Here is a 15,293-nt window from a genome sequence, read left to right on the forward strand (position 1 = left end):
ATGTCTATGGTTGTTGAGACAGGAAACGGAAGTTGCTGTGAAGCGGGTCAGGGGGCGAGATCCGGCGGTTTGAGGGTTTGTCGGGGAGGCATTGCAGTGAAGCCGATGCCGAGCAAGACATGATCTGTTAAAAAGTTACAATGTGACGCTTCTGCCAACGTCAAGGTTTTCACATCACAACATCCTTTTGTCCAGCCGAGACATGTGGACATTAAGGCCTTTAGAGGCGGGCGGAGGTACGGAGACAGTGGAGATATCAATGCGTGTGAATCATATCTATTATGATGTTTATTGTTGATTAGTGCTATAACTGAAGAGTGCTATAACAACTCTTAGGCCTCCACTGTGCTCTTCTAATGCACTTCACAGCACAAGCCTCTATTGCATGTGTGGCTGTAGGAGACAGGAGTTGAGTCAGATGATCTTACACAGAGTTCATGTGCATATATTTATTAGGGTTTTAGACTTGCATATTGACAGCTGAGCCTTAAAGCAAACAAATATAAGATCACTGCTTGCCACAGTGGCCCTACAGGAAGTGATGTTTCTTCAGTGCTTTACATATCAATGATTCCCATACATACAGCTATGGCTCCTGGTTCCTGTTGCAGTTCCAATATGGATACTCATGTTGTATATGTCCGTATATGTATATGCAAATTTGGTGTGTAGCAGACATACATCCACAGGCTGTGTCTTGCTTTGTTCAGGTGGTGGGGGAGCACTGGTGGGTTCAGTCCTATTCTTTGAGTGTTGCGTTATGGTTATTAATTGTTTCCTGTGCAGGGGAGCCCTATTACCTGCTGCCCGGCGGGGAGTACGTGGTGGGCCGGAAGAACTGCGCGGTGCTGCTCCAGAATGACCAGTCCATCAGCCGCATCCACGCTGTGCTGTCCGTGATCAGCCCCAGCACCAACCAGGTGAGCGCCAAGACGCATCTCACCTGCTTCATTGCTTTGTCTGTCTGTTTCCATCTCAACACCAAGCCTATATGAATCCACTGCTGGATGAAGGCTCCCCAAGATGTTTCCACCTGCTTCGATCTACAGCTTCTCTTTCCCATATGTGTGTATGTGTATGGATGTGCCTAGTTTCTCTCTTGCACTAGAGTGCACTGTCGCTGCTGCACCATTTACAAATCACCTTTTTTCTCAGTATTTCCTTTTTGAAAGTCTCAGTATCTGGTTGGTAGTGTGATTGAAGCACAGCTGGTGTGCCGAGGGCTAATGTGACACTGTTCCCTCCTTTGAAAGAGCCAGGCCTGTCCAGCGCCCGCTCTCACCCTGAAGGATTCCTCGAAATACGGGAGTTTTGTGAATGATGAGCGTCTGCTAAGTGACGCCCCGAAGACACTCCAGTCCGGAGACAGGGTGACGTTCGGAGTCTTTCACAGCAAATTCAAGTGAGTAGCTATCTGGCCCAGCGTGGTTCTGTCCAATGTTTGTGTTTAAACTCAACCCACCAAAACAGATGTTTAAAATTATTATTGCCATGGTACCATCACCCTGATTTTTTTTATTCCTTGTATTGACATCTTTACAGCTGTCTAGTCACAGAGCTCAAGCTGACTGATATGTGAGCTTCTTTCAGGGATTAAGCTACTTAAACCAAATGAACACGGTGTTGGAAGTGTCTTCTCTTTGTGTGTTACCTTTCTCATGTCCTGATGCTGTTACACTATTGGAGGCAGTTTATCTTCACTGCGTGTTTCCACAGCACCTGTTTGTTTGTTAGCGGCCTGATCCTCGTGAGTCCTGTCCGCAGTACAGAGCTTAAGTGTTGTCTAATGCCTCCCTTCTCTCGTTCTCTCTTTCTTTCTCTCTCTCTCTCCCTCTCCCCCCTGCTGGTCTCGGCTCCTGTGTGCAGAGTCCACTACGAGGCCCTGCTGGTGTGCTCGTCCTGCGTGGACGGGCATGGCAAGGTGGCTCTGGTTCAGGCCCTGCAGCCACTGGGTGGCCGGCTGGTCAGCAGCTGGACTCCAGCCTGCACTCATCTGGCCATGCCCACGGTCAAGGTCACCATCAAGGTCAGTGAAGGGTGTGAGAGCGACGCAGCAACGGGTATGGCAAGCCGTTGTGACATTTAATCCATAATTGCTGATATCAAGAATACAATTGCTGATATCAAAAATGATCTGGTATTCTATCACGATCGATAGAAACAGACAATCACACGCAGGAGCCGCAGTTTAAAGCTCATTGTTGACCCGGTAGTTTCGGGTCTGTTCGTGATGTCCCCTGTTAACCGGAGTCCACTGGCTGTTGCAGACGATCTGTGCGCTGCTGTCTTGTCGGCCCATCGTGAAGCCAGAGTTTTTCACTGAGCTCTGCAAGGCCGTGCAGCTCCGACGCAGCCTCCCCCAAGCCGAGAGGTACGTAGCCTGCAATGAGTCTTCTGCTGCTATTTGTATGCATGAACCGTTTTCTTTCTTTATTTTTATAATTTTTTTTGTTATTTCAATACCAAAAAAGCAGTGCAGTACTTTTCAGTGGAAGTCCTAAAATAATATTTGTTGTTGTTGAGTGCTGCCATGTTTTGAAATTGGTACTATGTGCTTTAAATCAATACTGTTGGTGTTGTGTCTGTGGTAGTTTTTACCCAGTTATTGACGAGCCCAGCATCGACCCAGCAGACATGGACCTGAATGCCCGGCCGGAGCGGAAAACACTCTTCCAGGGAAAGACCTTCATCTTTCTCAACGCCAAGCAGGTGAGGAGGGCCCAGCGTCATGTGTGTCAGGGTGAAGGCCGCATGACCCACGTGAAACGCTTTCTTAGGCTGCACTTAGTTCCGCCCTGTGCAAGGGGATCGTGTCTGCTTAATTAAACCACTTATTGAATAATAAGTGATCTCCTGATTCCTTTAATCATTTCAATTAGTCATTCTATGGATGCACATTGATTAAGCGGCAGCAGCTACACATGTATTTAGTCATGCATCCCTTTATTACTAATAGGTCTTCAATATTATTTCTTACAATGTCTAAATAATTGAAAAATTTCATTTTACTGGTAGGAACACATAGTTTGTCAAGAAAAGAGCACAAACCATGTACAGCACTGATTCACGGAACAATGACACGTACTCAACACGCGTGTCAGCCATCTTTGAACATGTTTTACATGTGCGCCTGTGAGTACAAGATGCGGATGTTAATTATTGATCAAACTGGCAGTAATTTAAGGGAATTTAAAAATGTTCAATAGCAGCGTGTAATCCATACACAATACTATCATTACAACACGGTGCCGTGTCAAACAGGTGCCAAAAGTGAGCGTGGATTATGAAGTATGAGTATGAAGTGATAACATAACACATACATGACTATCTGTAAACAGGTTTCTTTTTACTTTCAAACGAGCTTCAGAGCTTCTCTTTTATTTTAGCTCATATACAGTAAATATTATCTGTGGTATCTTTTTATACCGTACGTATTTTGTGTCTCATTGTGTGGACTCATCTGTAAGGCATCTGCTATGCCAATAATAATGAAGTTTTTTCAGTCTCTACTTGACACTGTAATGAATTGAACTCCAGCAATCTGTTGAGTCTCAATTCATCTGCAGTTAATATTTTATGATTCCTCCATCTGGTCTGTTTTGCCACTGGGGAATGTTGTGTTCCCGACTACACTTGCATCAGAGGACACAAGAAATTATGTTTTATAAGCTTTACTCAGTGGCCCTGCAAGCTTTATTATAAAAACCCTACATAAAACAAGACCAAACTAAAGGATGGCATTAGAGACCTAATTCTATCAAATATATCTGTCAACGTTTAAGGTGATAGTAGACAATGTATGGGGATACAGCAATTATAATTATTTTGTATGTTTTGACACTACAGATCAAACGATCGTCCCAATAATTGTCTGTCTTGTCAATTGTCTGTGTAATGCTGTGTTCTTACCTCACATGCCCCTTATGTTGAGCTTTTCTCTAAATTACACGTTTATTCATGTTCCATTAGCCTTTATTGTGTGTTCAGCTTCAGCCACTGAAAGGCCTCTGATTAATAAACAGTATTCAATCGGCGCCCAGTGACCGTATGAATACAATTCCAAGTTCACTTAGTTACCAAAGGAGGGGAGGGAAGCCCATCAGTTGTGTTCAGAGAGGAAAGTTCTCCATTTCTGTTCTGTAAATATCTCCTTCTGTTTCCCACATGGTTTCATATCAGGGGTAAATATATATAAAAAAAAAAAAAACAGAATAAAAAAAGTTATTTGTTTATTTCAAAAGTCTACTGTGATCAGTAGATAAGTGCATAGTCTGTGTGCACGGTGACCACTGACACACTCACACTCTAACGCCCTGACACACTCACACTCTAACGCCCAGACACACTCCTACAGTGACGCCCTGACACACTCACACACTGCTTAAGGGGACGCAGGATTCCTCTGCCATCCACACGCTGTTGTCACACTAGGTCCTCCCAGCCGGGCACTAACCCGCTCGTTCCTCCGCAGCACAAGAGGCTGAGCGGCGCCGTGGGCCTGGGCGGGGGGCAGGCCCGGTTGCTGCAGGAGGGCAGCGTGTCTGCATCTGTGCTGGAGACCCCGGGCAGCTGCGTGATTGACGTGGGGCCGGAGAACTCCCAGCTCCTGGAGTCCAGCTCTGCCAAGAAGTGGGTCGAGTCCATCGCACAGCTTCTGCGCAGGTACTGAATGAGTGGTTTTATTTGTTTTTATACATTTATTAATGTTTTTATTTTAATTGCAGTACACAGTACAATGTCCAGTGTTTCCAGTTCATAGCAGACACTTCCTTGCCTTGCATTTTAATTGTACTGTCAGGCAACATGGAGGGAAATGCTGCAGCAGCTTCTAACAGCACAGAGTCCAAGCTGCCTCCTGCTGTGGTGTCTGTAATGTGTGGGACCAGTGGCAGGAGCTGTGGGCAGGGGGCAGCTGTGCGGTCCGGCTGCTCAGGAAGTTAAACTGAGCTCAGAAGTGTCCCTGCTACAGGACTGCCTGTCCCGCTAAGGCTGCCATCATATTGAGCATGCTCTCCCTCTCTTTCTCTCCCTCCCTTGCTCGCGGTGTCGTCTTCAGGAAAGGCCTGCGCTTCATTCCCGAGGCAGAGATTGGTCTGGCATCCATCCACGTGTCCACGGAGACCTACTGCAACCCCGTGGTGCCCGGGGGCTCAGGTGGGCGGAGTCTCCCGTGTTCACTCTGCGGGGGTCTGTGCTGGAACAGTAGAGTAACTCTGCGGGTGGGACGTTCAGTAACAATAGGGCCCCTCCCTGCTGCGGTCCAGCTCTGAGGTCGTGGGTCTGAGCGCTGATGCGTCCCACCTCCTGTCTGGGTGTCTGTGTTACACCACATCCATCCCAGTCCCAATCGCTCCCACAGTGGTCGTGTTTCAGAGTGAGTTTGTCTTTAGGGGAGCAATTTTTAGGCACATTTTGTCAGGAACAGCTGACAATGCTTCAGTGTAATGCATATCCGATCACATGTTTGAGGGTCTCTGTGCCTCTGATGCACATTGGGAGAAGTTTGACACTCACTCATTCTGCAGGGGACAATGCTAAATAGACCTGTCTGTTAATTTAGGGAGTTCTTGTAATCTAATCAATTGATATGCTGTTAAATGTTGCTTTTTGTCCCTGTCCGTGTCCGTGTAATAGAAACGACTACCAAAGTGAGGTCAGCCATCCTGGGTCCCAGCCTCTCTCAGTCCATGGCCGTGGATGAGACCGTGATGCCTGCGGCCACCATGAACATCACAGCCTACGCCCCCGACACCGAGCCCTCTCAGCCCAGCACCAGGTACCTCCCGCCCGGCAGCGCCCCCCCGTGACCGGCGCTCCACGAACTGTATCGATTACAAACATCCGTTTGGGATGAAACTGTGCTTTATTCGCCGCCTCGCTCCAGTGTACAGGTTCAGAGATACGGATGCCACTGTTCCCTGCACTCAAATGTCCTCAGAGCTCAGGGGTTTTATTGTTATGGTTGACACACAGTGTATTTGTTTGGTCAGACCTCCACACATATCGGTGCACAGTGTGGTTCTGGACTGTAGTTTTCTGATTCCAGGAAGGTTCTGGAGTGCAGTGACAGTGTTCTGTGCCCTGCAGGATGGAGGCGGGTGGGGTGACCCTGGTGGTAGAGACCCCGGAGAAGGAGCGGCGGAGGGGCGTGTTGTCACCGGGCAGCTTCGCGGTGAAGGACCCCCCCAGTGCCTGCGAGGTGCCCGAGTCCGGCCTGTCGCTATTCAGTGCCGTCACTGGCTCTGCCACCGAGGCAGGGGGCGCGGTCCCGGCAACATCGCCCTCCAGGAATCACAAGGACCGGACCCTGGCAGCGGACAGGACCCCCACGCCCGGCAGGGGCAAAGCAAAATCCTCACCACAAAAACCACAACAACGGCAAGGAGCACCACCGCCACCCCAGCCCAACTCCCTCACCACCTACTTCCACCCCATGGGCAAGAAGAGGTGAGTGTGCGAGTGTGGGGTTTCAGCAAGGCCTGTGACCCCCTTAGCCCAGTTGTTCAAAAAGTTTCTGAAATCTGGGTCAGAATGATCTGGATTTGGACATGTTTTGCTATCCAGGATCAGGTAATCCATCTTACTTTTGTGCCAGTTTTTCAAGGCAACATTGTGTTGGATCACCCGGATCCAGATACAAACTTTTAAAGATTTCCAAATGCAGATTACCAGTGCTCTAAATGGGACTACAGATCACAATGTGGGCTACTAGATATGTAAAGAACAGCAGGTAGAATAGCCAGCGTGTGGTCACTTTAACCCTACGTGCACGCTGCCCGCTCGCTCAACTCACAAGTCACTCAGTCCCTGGCACGCTGGCGCTGAGCCCTCCGTTGTGTGCACACTGCCCGCTCGGGGAGGCATGTCTTCCTAATTTATGCCAGCAACAACCAGGAAGTTGAGCATATTTATTTTATGTCAACAGTAAAATGGCGGCAGACCTAAACGCACAAATGGGGTGCATTCCCGCAAAAAGTAAACACTCCTGGAACTCCATCTTTTCTTGCTCTCCTCAACTTTTATAAACAAAAACATTGTGCACCTCAGTATATAGATTGCTTTCTGTACGTAATGTCAATATAATAGTGTTTGTGTGTAGTTCTACATATAGAGGGGCTAAACCTTCTCTTGGAAACTAAAATGCTATCACATAATAAAATGGTTTAACAGCTCCACTCATTAATTTCATTTTGATTCACATGTGGTCTAACCATCCTATTTGTGCAATAACAGGTAGGGATCAGGTAGGGATCAAGTAGGGATGTACTGTTCGTGGTTATAATTTCCACTACTGCCTGAAAATATAGTGGAAACAGTCTCTTTATTAATAAGTATTTATTATTTTTGTGACTCCACTACTAAAATTGTATTAAAAATGTGATTCCCAACGATCTCTGAAACTTTCTTCCATGCATCCATTTTTAGAATTGTATCTCTGTATCATAAATAATGGGGAAACCAGACACCGCAATAATACGATTCTCGTCCATGTTTTAAGCTATCGAGCGAGTTTTAAACTAGCCAGTAGAAAAGAGAACAAGAAGCAGATCACATCTGCCCTATCATTGGTAGTTGCCAAACTCCATCACTGCGAGCTTGCTGGAAATTAGCATACAGTTGCTCATTGCTCAACTATCAACTGTCGCTGTCGCCGGGATGCACTGCTCTCATTGGCAATGAATGGGAATGAGTCTCTCTAGCGCTAGACCCCTCATCTGACCCACAGGAAAAAAACGACTTTTGACTGTTTTATCTCTGATGATTGTGTCATTGTAATTAATATACAGTGATGATTGACAGTTAAAATTAAATATATTATTTTTGTTTGATATTGACAGCTGTTTGGGGGATTATTTTATGGGGACAAAATCATTCATTTGTTTTTTTCCCTTATTTTACTTATTTATAAGTAGCGTAATGTCTACTTTATCACTGTAACGGTTAAACAAATCAAGTGCAACATATAAATAAATGTATATATACTACATGATACAAATGTTCTATTATTTGAACAATTTTACAGTTTTATTACATTTTGTTCCTGAAATCTACCCTGAATCCACTGAATCTGCTGGGATCAGGATAATCCTGTTTTTTTGGATAAAAGGTATTCCAGTCCTACTAAAAAGTTTTGAATAACACATACTGAAGGTTGGATCCAGATCAAAACCAAGACTGGATTACATGATCATTACATGATCAAATCCGATTTCAGAATCCTTTTTTTCTTTTGAACAACCCATTTTCAAGATTTTATCCAATCCAATTTTATCCGATAGCTGAAATCCGATCGGATTACCTCTGAACAACTGGGCTCTGGTTACAGGCAGTGCTGTTGCCCAGCAAAGAGGTGCTCTACAGACAGAGGGCCATCCCTGCTCTTAAAACTGCCAGTAATACAGTTACTAATTTCTGTATAATATTGAAGGTCTGGGAAAGTGCCGTCCCAAGACACAGAAGTTGCTCAGAACCTGGTTTTAAGGTCTTGTTCTGACCGAAATCAGTGGGATCTCAGTAAAAAAATTCTCACAAGATAATGAAGACTAGGGCAGTGAGCTCCTGGCACTTGAATCGAACAAATCTCTCGCACACAGAGGAGAAGCATTGATTATATGTGTTCAGAAAAGCATTCATATTAAAACCAATTATATATTGAAGAAAAGCATCGATGATTAATATTAAACCTTCAGTTTCCCAGGGATGGATGGATGGATGGATTGATTATTGGATCTGTCCATCCATTCTGCCTCTGGTTACGAATGACAAACATTCATATGAAAGAGGGGTTTCATATCACTTGTTAACTCTGTCTGCAAGGCAAATCGGTAATAATGTGGTTTGTGCTGCAGGGATCGAGGCGGAGACGACGGCCAGGTGTCTCAGCCCAAGCAGGCGAGGCTGACCACAGAGGAAGAGCCGAGACCCTCGTCCTCCTCGCTGGCCCAGTGCGGGCGGAGGGACGGCACTGACTCTGCGAGGGGCGGCTTGGCATATGTGGCCGCGCAGCTGGAGGTCTGCGCTTTGCGCCCCGCCGAGCCCCCCCAGCCGGACGGCAGCACTGGAGACACCCATCAGAACGGCCCGTCCAGGAAGAGGAAGGAGATGGCTGGGGCTCCTGCTGCCGCGGTCCTGCCCAGGGTGGACATCGAGGACCTGGACTCCATCATGTCTGAGCCCATGGAGGAGGAGCCGGGGCCCCCTCTGAGCGCCAGCAAGAAGCAGCGGGTGGCGCCGGCTGTGGAGGTGAAGCGAGAGGAGGCCACTGTGCCGGTGGACTGCAGCCAGCCCGAGGTCAGCAGCACCCCCGCCCTGCCGCTCCGACTGGCAATAGCCTGGAGTCCAGCTGTGCTTTTGATATTGATGTGCCGAAGTCTTAAGGTTCAGCATCTGTGCTCCTGTTGTCTGTCAGTTTCAGGCGTGAAGCCCAGCTGCCTCTGACACACTACTGTTAACACACATGACATCCATGATCATAGTGAAATACACTGAAAACATGTCAAATAAAGCTTCCCATTTTAAAACAACGCCGAGTTCGATTTAAATGATTTTATCTGCCCTAGGAGAGCAGGTTGCCTATTCACATGCTTGTGCTCCTCCTCCAGGTCTCCCGGGCCACCAGCGCTGTGTCCAGCATGAAGCAAGAGAAAGGAGAAGATCTCGCCGGCACAGCTGTGAAGCCGGAGGAGAGCGTGAGTCGGCAGCGCAGCAGCGTTAGAGCGAGTCACCCAGGATAGAGAGGAGACGGTGGCTACCAAATATGACGCATGATCACTGACTTATACAGTTCTGTGCAAAGGTTTTAGGCAAGTGTAAAAAAATGTAAGAATTGCTTTCAAAAATAGATGTTAATAGATTATATTTATCAATTAACTAAATGCAGTGAACAGAAGAAAAATCTACATCAAATCCATATTTGGTGTGACCACCCTTTGCCTTCAAAACAGCATCGATTCTTCTAGGTACACTTGCACAAAGGGATTTTGTAGGCATATAGTCAGGTGTATGATTAAACAATTATACCAAACAGGTGCTAATGATCATCAATTCAATTTGTAGGTTGAAACACAATCATTAACTGAAACAGAAACAGCTGTGTAGGAGGAATAAAACTGGATGAGGAACAGCCAAACTAAAAAGGTGAGGTTGCTGAAGACAGTTTACTGTCAAAAGTCATACACCATGGCAAGACGGCGCACAGCAACAAGACACAAGGTAGTTCTACTGCATCAGCAAGGTCTCTCCCAGGCAGAAATTTCAAGGCACACGGGGGTTTCCAGATGTGCTGTCCAAGCTCTTTTGAAGAAGCACAAAGAAACGGGCAACGTTGAGGACCGTAGACGCAGTGGTCGGCCAAGGAAACTTACTGCAGCAGATGAAAGACACATCATGCTCACTTCCCTTCACAATCGGAAGATGTCCAACAGTGCCATCCATTCAGAATTGGCAGAAAACAGTGGGACCCTGGTACACCCATCTACTGTCCAGAGAAGTCTGGTCCGAAGTGGCCTTCATGGAAGACTTCCAGCCAAAAAGCCATACCTCTGACATGGCAACAAGGTCAAGCCACTCAACTATGCACGAAAACACAGGAACTGGGGTGCAGAAAAATGGCAGTAGGTGCTCTGGACTGATGAGTCAAAATCTGAAAGATTTTGCTGTAGCAGAAGGCAGTTTGTTTGCCGAAGGGCTGGAGAGCGGTACGTGAATGAGTGTCTGCAGGCAACAGTGAATCATGGAGGTTCATCGTGGAGGTTCCTTGCAAGTTTGGAGCTGCATTTCTGCAAATGGAGTTGGGGATTTGGTCAGAATTAATGGTTTCCTCAATGCTGAGAAGTACAGGCAGATCCATCATGCAATACCATCAGGGAGGCATCTGATTGGTCCCAGATTTATTCTGCATCATGACAACGACCCCAAACATACAGCAAAAGTCATTAATAACTATCTTAAGCGTAAAGAAGAACAAGGAATCTTGGAATTGATGGTTTGGCTCCCACAGAGCCCTGATCTCAACATCATCCAGTCTGTCTGGGATTACATGAAGAGAGAGAAGCAACTGAGGCTGCCTAAATCCACAGAAGAACTGGGGTTAGTTCTGCAAGATGTTTGGGCCAACCTACCTGCCGAGTTCCTTCAAAAACTGTGTGCAAGTGTACCTAGAAGAATTGATGCTGTTTTGAAGGCAAAGGTTGGTCCCACCAAATATGGATTTGATGAAGATTTTTCTTCTGTTCACTCACTTAGCATTAAGATAATTGTTAAATATTAACATGTCTATTTTTGAAAGCATTTTTTCACACCTGCCTAAAACCTTTGCACAGTGCTGTATATGTGTGTTTGTGCATATATGTATTAATGTATGTGTATATATATATATATGTTTTTTTTTTTTTTTTCATGAAAATTACATTTGCATTTGTTTTTTCCTTTGAGATATTCTGGGTGTTTGTAATGGCTGTGCGCTGTTGTGTGCTGCAGGGCTATGTGTGCGCAGTGAAGAGTGAGGAGACCCTCCCGCGCAGCGTCGTGGTGACGGAGTTCAAGTCTCTGCTTGTCCGCAGACACTGCCGGCCCGGCGCCGCACCCCCACAGCTCAGCACCCCCAACGGGAAGAACTTCAAGAAGTTCAGGAAGGTCCGTCACCGCGGTCCCGTTAAAACCTCTGACATTTGACTACTGAACACTTTGTATATGACCCAGCAGAACGAGTCTCCTCAGTTAAAGCAGTTTATTTTGCCCCCTAAGCTGTCAGAAGTGAGCAGAACACGTCAGAGTGCCTGTTCCCGTGAAGTGCAGTGTGTTGGATCAGTACTCTGATGTTTGTAAATAGCGTATTGTGAATCATGACGGCCCAGCGAGTGACGTGTTGTTCACGGTGTACCCTGTGGAGTGAAGCCCCCTCTCTGTGTCCACAGGTGCCCGTCCCCGGGGTGGAGGGGCTGCCCCGCATCATTGGGGGCTCGGACCTGATCGCACACCGGTCCAAGAACTCGGAGCTGGACGAGTGGCTGCGGCAGGATGCTGTGGTAGGACTGACCTCAATACAGGGTGGGGGGGGCATTGCGTACACGACACGGACATTAAACTCACCTCCTCCTCTTTTTTTAAACAGGAGAAGAGCCAGTATGACCGAGAGGAAGCTCTGGCTGAAGACATCTTCAGGTCGGTTCCTCCGACTCTCTATCTAATGATGTTCAGAACGAGCCTCAGTTCTCCCTGGTGTGGCCCTGGCGCTGGTGCTGGCCGGACGCATGACAAGAATGAAGTGTCCATGGTGGAGTCGTGACCGGGCCGGTGGGGCGGCTAGGCCAGGCACTCCGGGTGGCCCTGGGAAGGAATTAACAGTTGGGTTGTGCCGCAATCCATCTATAAACACATGGCACAGACGGCGCCCACGGGCATGCCGAGGTCTTCGCACAGGCTTTTGTGCCGAGATTAACCAAGAGGTGTGTCTGCGCAGGTCCAGCGGGCTTGTTTTACACACTGCGGGCCGCAAGACACAGCGACAGAGGGATGGGGGGACAAAAGAACTGGGCCAGACAGTCTGGTTTACCCAGCCCGGCTTTGATGGCCGACGGAGGCAGTGGGCCGTGAGATCACAGCTGCCAGAGAGCCGTGCAGGCCGGCCGCAGCCGAGGCAGCTCTAATTGCACATGGCAGCTCTGCCAGGAAGCGCTGACTGGCCCGATGCATCAGTGCCGGCCATGCGGAGACGGCAGGTTTAGTGGGGGCTGTTTCTAACGCTGGCAGAGGTGAGCCAGCGTCGTATTTGTCGTCTCACCTCTGCAGCATCCAGGAAGGGGTGTTAATAATCTGCTTGCTGCGTTATCATCTATCTGCATCAATCAGAGCTTCGTCACACGCTTTCTCAATGACTGTGTCCTATTGACCCTGTAGTGAGTCTGTGGTCTGGTGCCGGCCGGCTGGTTGCACAGGTCCCGGCTTACAGGCGTGGCTCAGTTTGAGATTCATAACAGAGGGAGAGGAAGTGTGGAAGCCCAGTCTGTCTGCCCTGCGTGGGTGTGAAGTGCCTCTTGTGTGATGTGTGTGTCTGTGTGGTTGTTGCTGCTCAGTGTGGCTCTGCTGACGGAGAGCCCAGGGGCCTGCGTGGCACTCTGACCCTGCAGTGCACTTCAGTCACAGCTCAGAGGAGGCTGTTCTGCAGGATGAGTCTCCTCTGTTTCCAGTGACCTCAGACCCTGTTCCCTGATGTAGCACACGGGCCGGTCCTGAGTCACAGCCTACCTGTGCTGCTTCTGCTGCAGTTGTCATCCTGCATGTCTGGCCAACAACAGAGGCAGTGTTATACAACACTGCAAATGACACAGCTGTGAGAAAGAACTAAAACTGCAAGAAAAATCAGATGGGAAAGAAATGAATGAAGCTCACTGTCTGATACGTTGTTGTCACACCAGGTTTTTAAGTCATAAAAGTATCTTCATGTCATGTATCCGAGTCACCCACACAGTGAATGCAGTAAATGCATTGTCTGAGGCAGGGTGTGTGCGCTGGACAAGTCTCACTGCAGGAGACAGGCTGTTCCAGACGTGTGCTCCCTCCCCGTGCGGTGGGACTCGGCAGCTCATTAGAATTGTAGCTGGGCGGTGAAGTCATCTGGCCCGGAGCCGCGCGGTTTCCCTGCCTAAGCAGAAATGACCTGGGGATCAGCTTGTAGTGAAGCACAAGCGTGTGATCAGTGAATCATGGTTCTGAGCCACTCATGCTTGAAGACAGAACATCGCTGGAGTAACACAAGAACAACAACCCCCCCTCCGTCCCACATCTGAGAGATCAGTCTTTCTCTGGGTCGTAGGCAGACAGTGTGGTTGCAGTAGTAGATGATTTTCTACGGCATCCACTGTGCCATTGACATTAGAAATTAAAAGTATTAATAAGCTTAATAGATGATGGAAATGATGCATTTGATTTGATTGTTGTTCGTATTTAGTTTTTAAAGTTTTAATGATTTTACAACTTAAAGAACATTGAAGCAGTGGTGTCATGATTGTGCTTTCACTCGTTCCCATCTCTGACATTTTAGTAAAGAACAAATAGTAGGAATCTGACAAAACAAAGCATTACTGCTGTAATAAACTGTTCCTGCCAGTTCGCTGTATTGAGGTGTTCCTGAAGGGCATCGCCGCTGCGCAATCGAGACACTCACTTGTTTCACTAATGCCACTAGACACTGAGAGATGATTTAATTGAAAACCTCTCTCGCTTTTCACAGGTACGAACCCAAGGTTTCAAAAAGAAGATGAGAACCGCAGCCTTGGCAATCTACTTCACAGAACCGGACGCTTCTGTGCTTCTGTTTGTCCCTCATGGCTGAATTTCATGCGAACATGGGGTTCCTCAGCTCTGCAGTTTGATCCTGATCTCAGACACTGTTTCATTATTACAGTCCTCACTGATTCTGCTTCTCATGACATTTGTTATTAAACAGACCAATGTGTGTAAATCCTACAGCTAACAGATCAAACTAGTGAGATTAAATGGTGCCTGTATATAGTTTGTATGTATTGATATAAATGTGGCCACATCTAGTGTGGAAACTGTGACAAACTAAACAGGCCCGTTCAAATTCCAAACCACAGTGATTGTCTTTTTTTTTTCTACTATTAAGGAAATCTCTCTCTGATATAACTAACACAAATTTCGATGCAATTATTTTCCGCTCAAACATTGTAAATTTTACTGTCCAGGGGTTCTTTCTCTTGTGTGTATTTGTGTTGCACAGCTGCTCTGAATGTACTTCTGTTTTCCCCGATTGAAATACAAAATAAACCCTACCAGCCTGCGAGAGAGAGTGCAAGATTCCCCCCGTACGCTGCGATGGCTGCTCCTCTCCTGGTACTGTTTGAAGTGTCTTGAAAAGGTTACCTTTGACCCCACAGCAGCTGACTGGGTCTGTGCACACTAAGAACTGAAAATGTGCTTTAACAAAAGGTCCACTGACTTCAAGGCAAGGAAAGAGAAGCTTTTGTCTGAAAAAAATAACTGTAAACTTCTGAAACAATATTCTGAAAAGATTTTATTTGTTCATAATAAAAAAAGTATACAAAACAAATATCGTCTTATTTTCGACACGAGAGGTGGATGACATTTCCTTCATGCACTCTGCAGATCCCCCCCACAGACAATCACATGACCTTCACAAAGCACAGGCTAAGTCAGCGTGGTTAAAGCTGATTATGAAGAGGTCTTGTAATTTGCTGATGTAAACTCGGAATGGGAATCTGAGGATGTCAGCCCTGTGTACAACTTCACAAAGCGGCGCGGACTGGTTTCCA

General features: G+C 47.1%; 1 protein-coding gene across 2 annotated transcripts; it reads left to right on the forward strand.

Annotated features, from left to right (window-relative positions):
• The first annotated feature begins 41 nt into the window (after window positions 1-41).
• On the forward strand, window positions 42-15,070 carry nbn (nibrin). 2 transcript variants are annotated; one of them, XM_066715403.1, is made up of 16 exons: window positions 42-236; window positions 787-920; window positions 1,254-1,402; window positions 1,867-2,026; window positions 2,268-2,371; window positions 2,592-2,709; window positions 4,472-4,662; window positions 5,057-5,154; window positions 5,635-5,776; window positions 6,088-6,447; window positions 8,850-9,291; window positions 9,603-9,689; window positions 11,479-11,634; window positions 11,916-12,026; window positions 12,113-12,162; window positions 14,231-15,070. In XM_066715403.1, the coding sequence occupies exons 1-16, from the start codon at window positions 203-205 to the stop codon at window positions 14,259-14,261; spliced, it is 2,367 nt and encodes a 788-aa protein (XP_066571500.1). In that variant the 5' UTR covers window positions 42-202; the 3' UTR covers window positions 14,262-15,070. The 2 variants fall into 2 exon arrangements, with proteins under 2 accessions (XP_066571500.1, XP_066571501.1); XM_066715404.1 differs by lacking the exons at window positions 11,916-12,026; window positions 12,113-12,162; window positions 14,231-15,070 and having other exon boundaries at window positions 9,603-9,744; window positions 11,479-11,552.
• Window positions 15,071-15,293: the final 223 nt, after the last annotated feature.

The sequence above is a fragment of the Amia ocellicauda genome, chromosome 10 (assembly GCF_036373705.1).
Source record: "Amia ocellicauda isolate fAmiCal2 chromosome 10, fAmiCal2.hap1, whole genome shotgun sequence".
In the NCBI taxonomy this organism is placed as follows: Eukaryota; Metazoa; Chordata; class Actinopteri; order Amiiformes; family Amiidae; genus Amia; species Amia ocellicauda.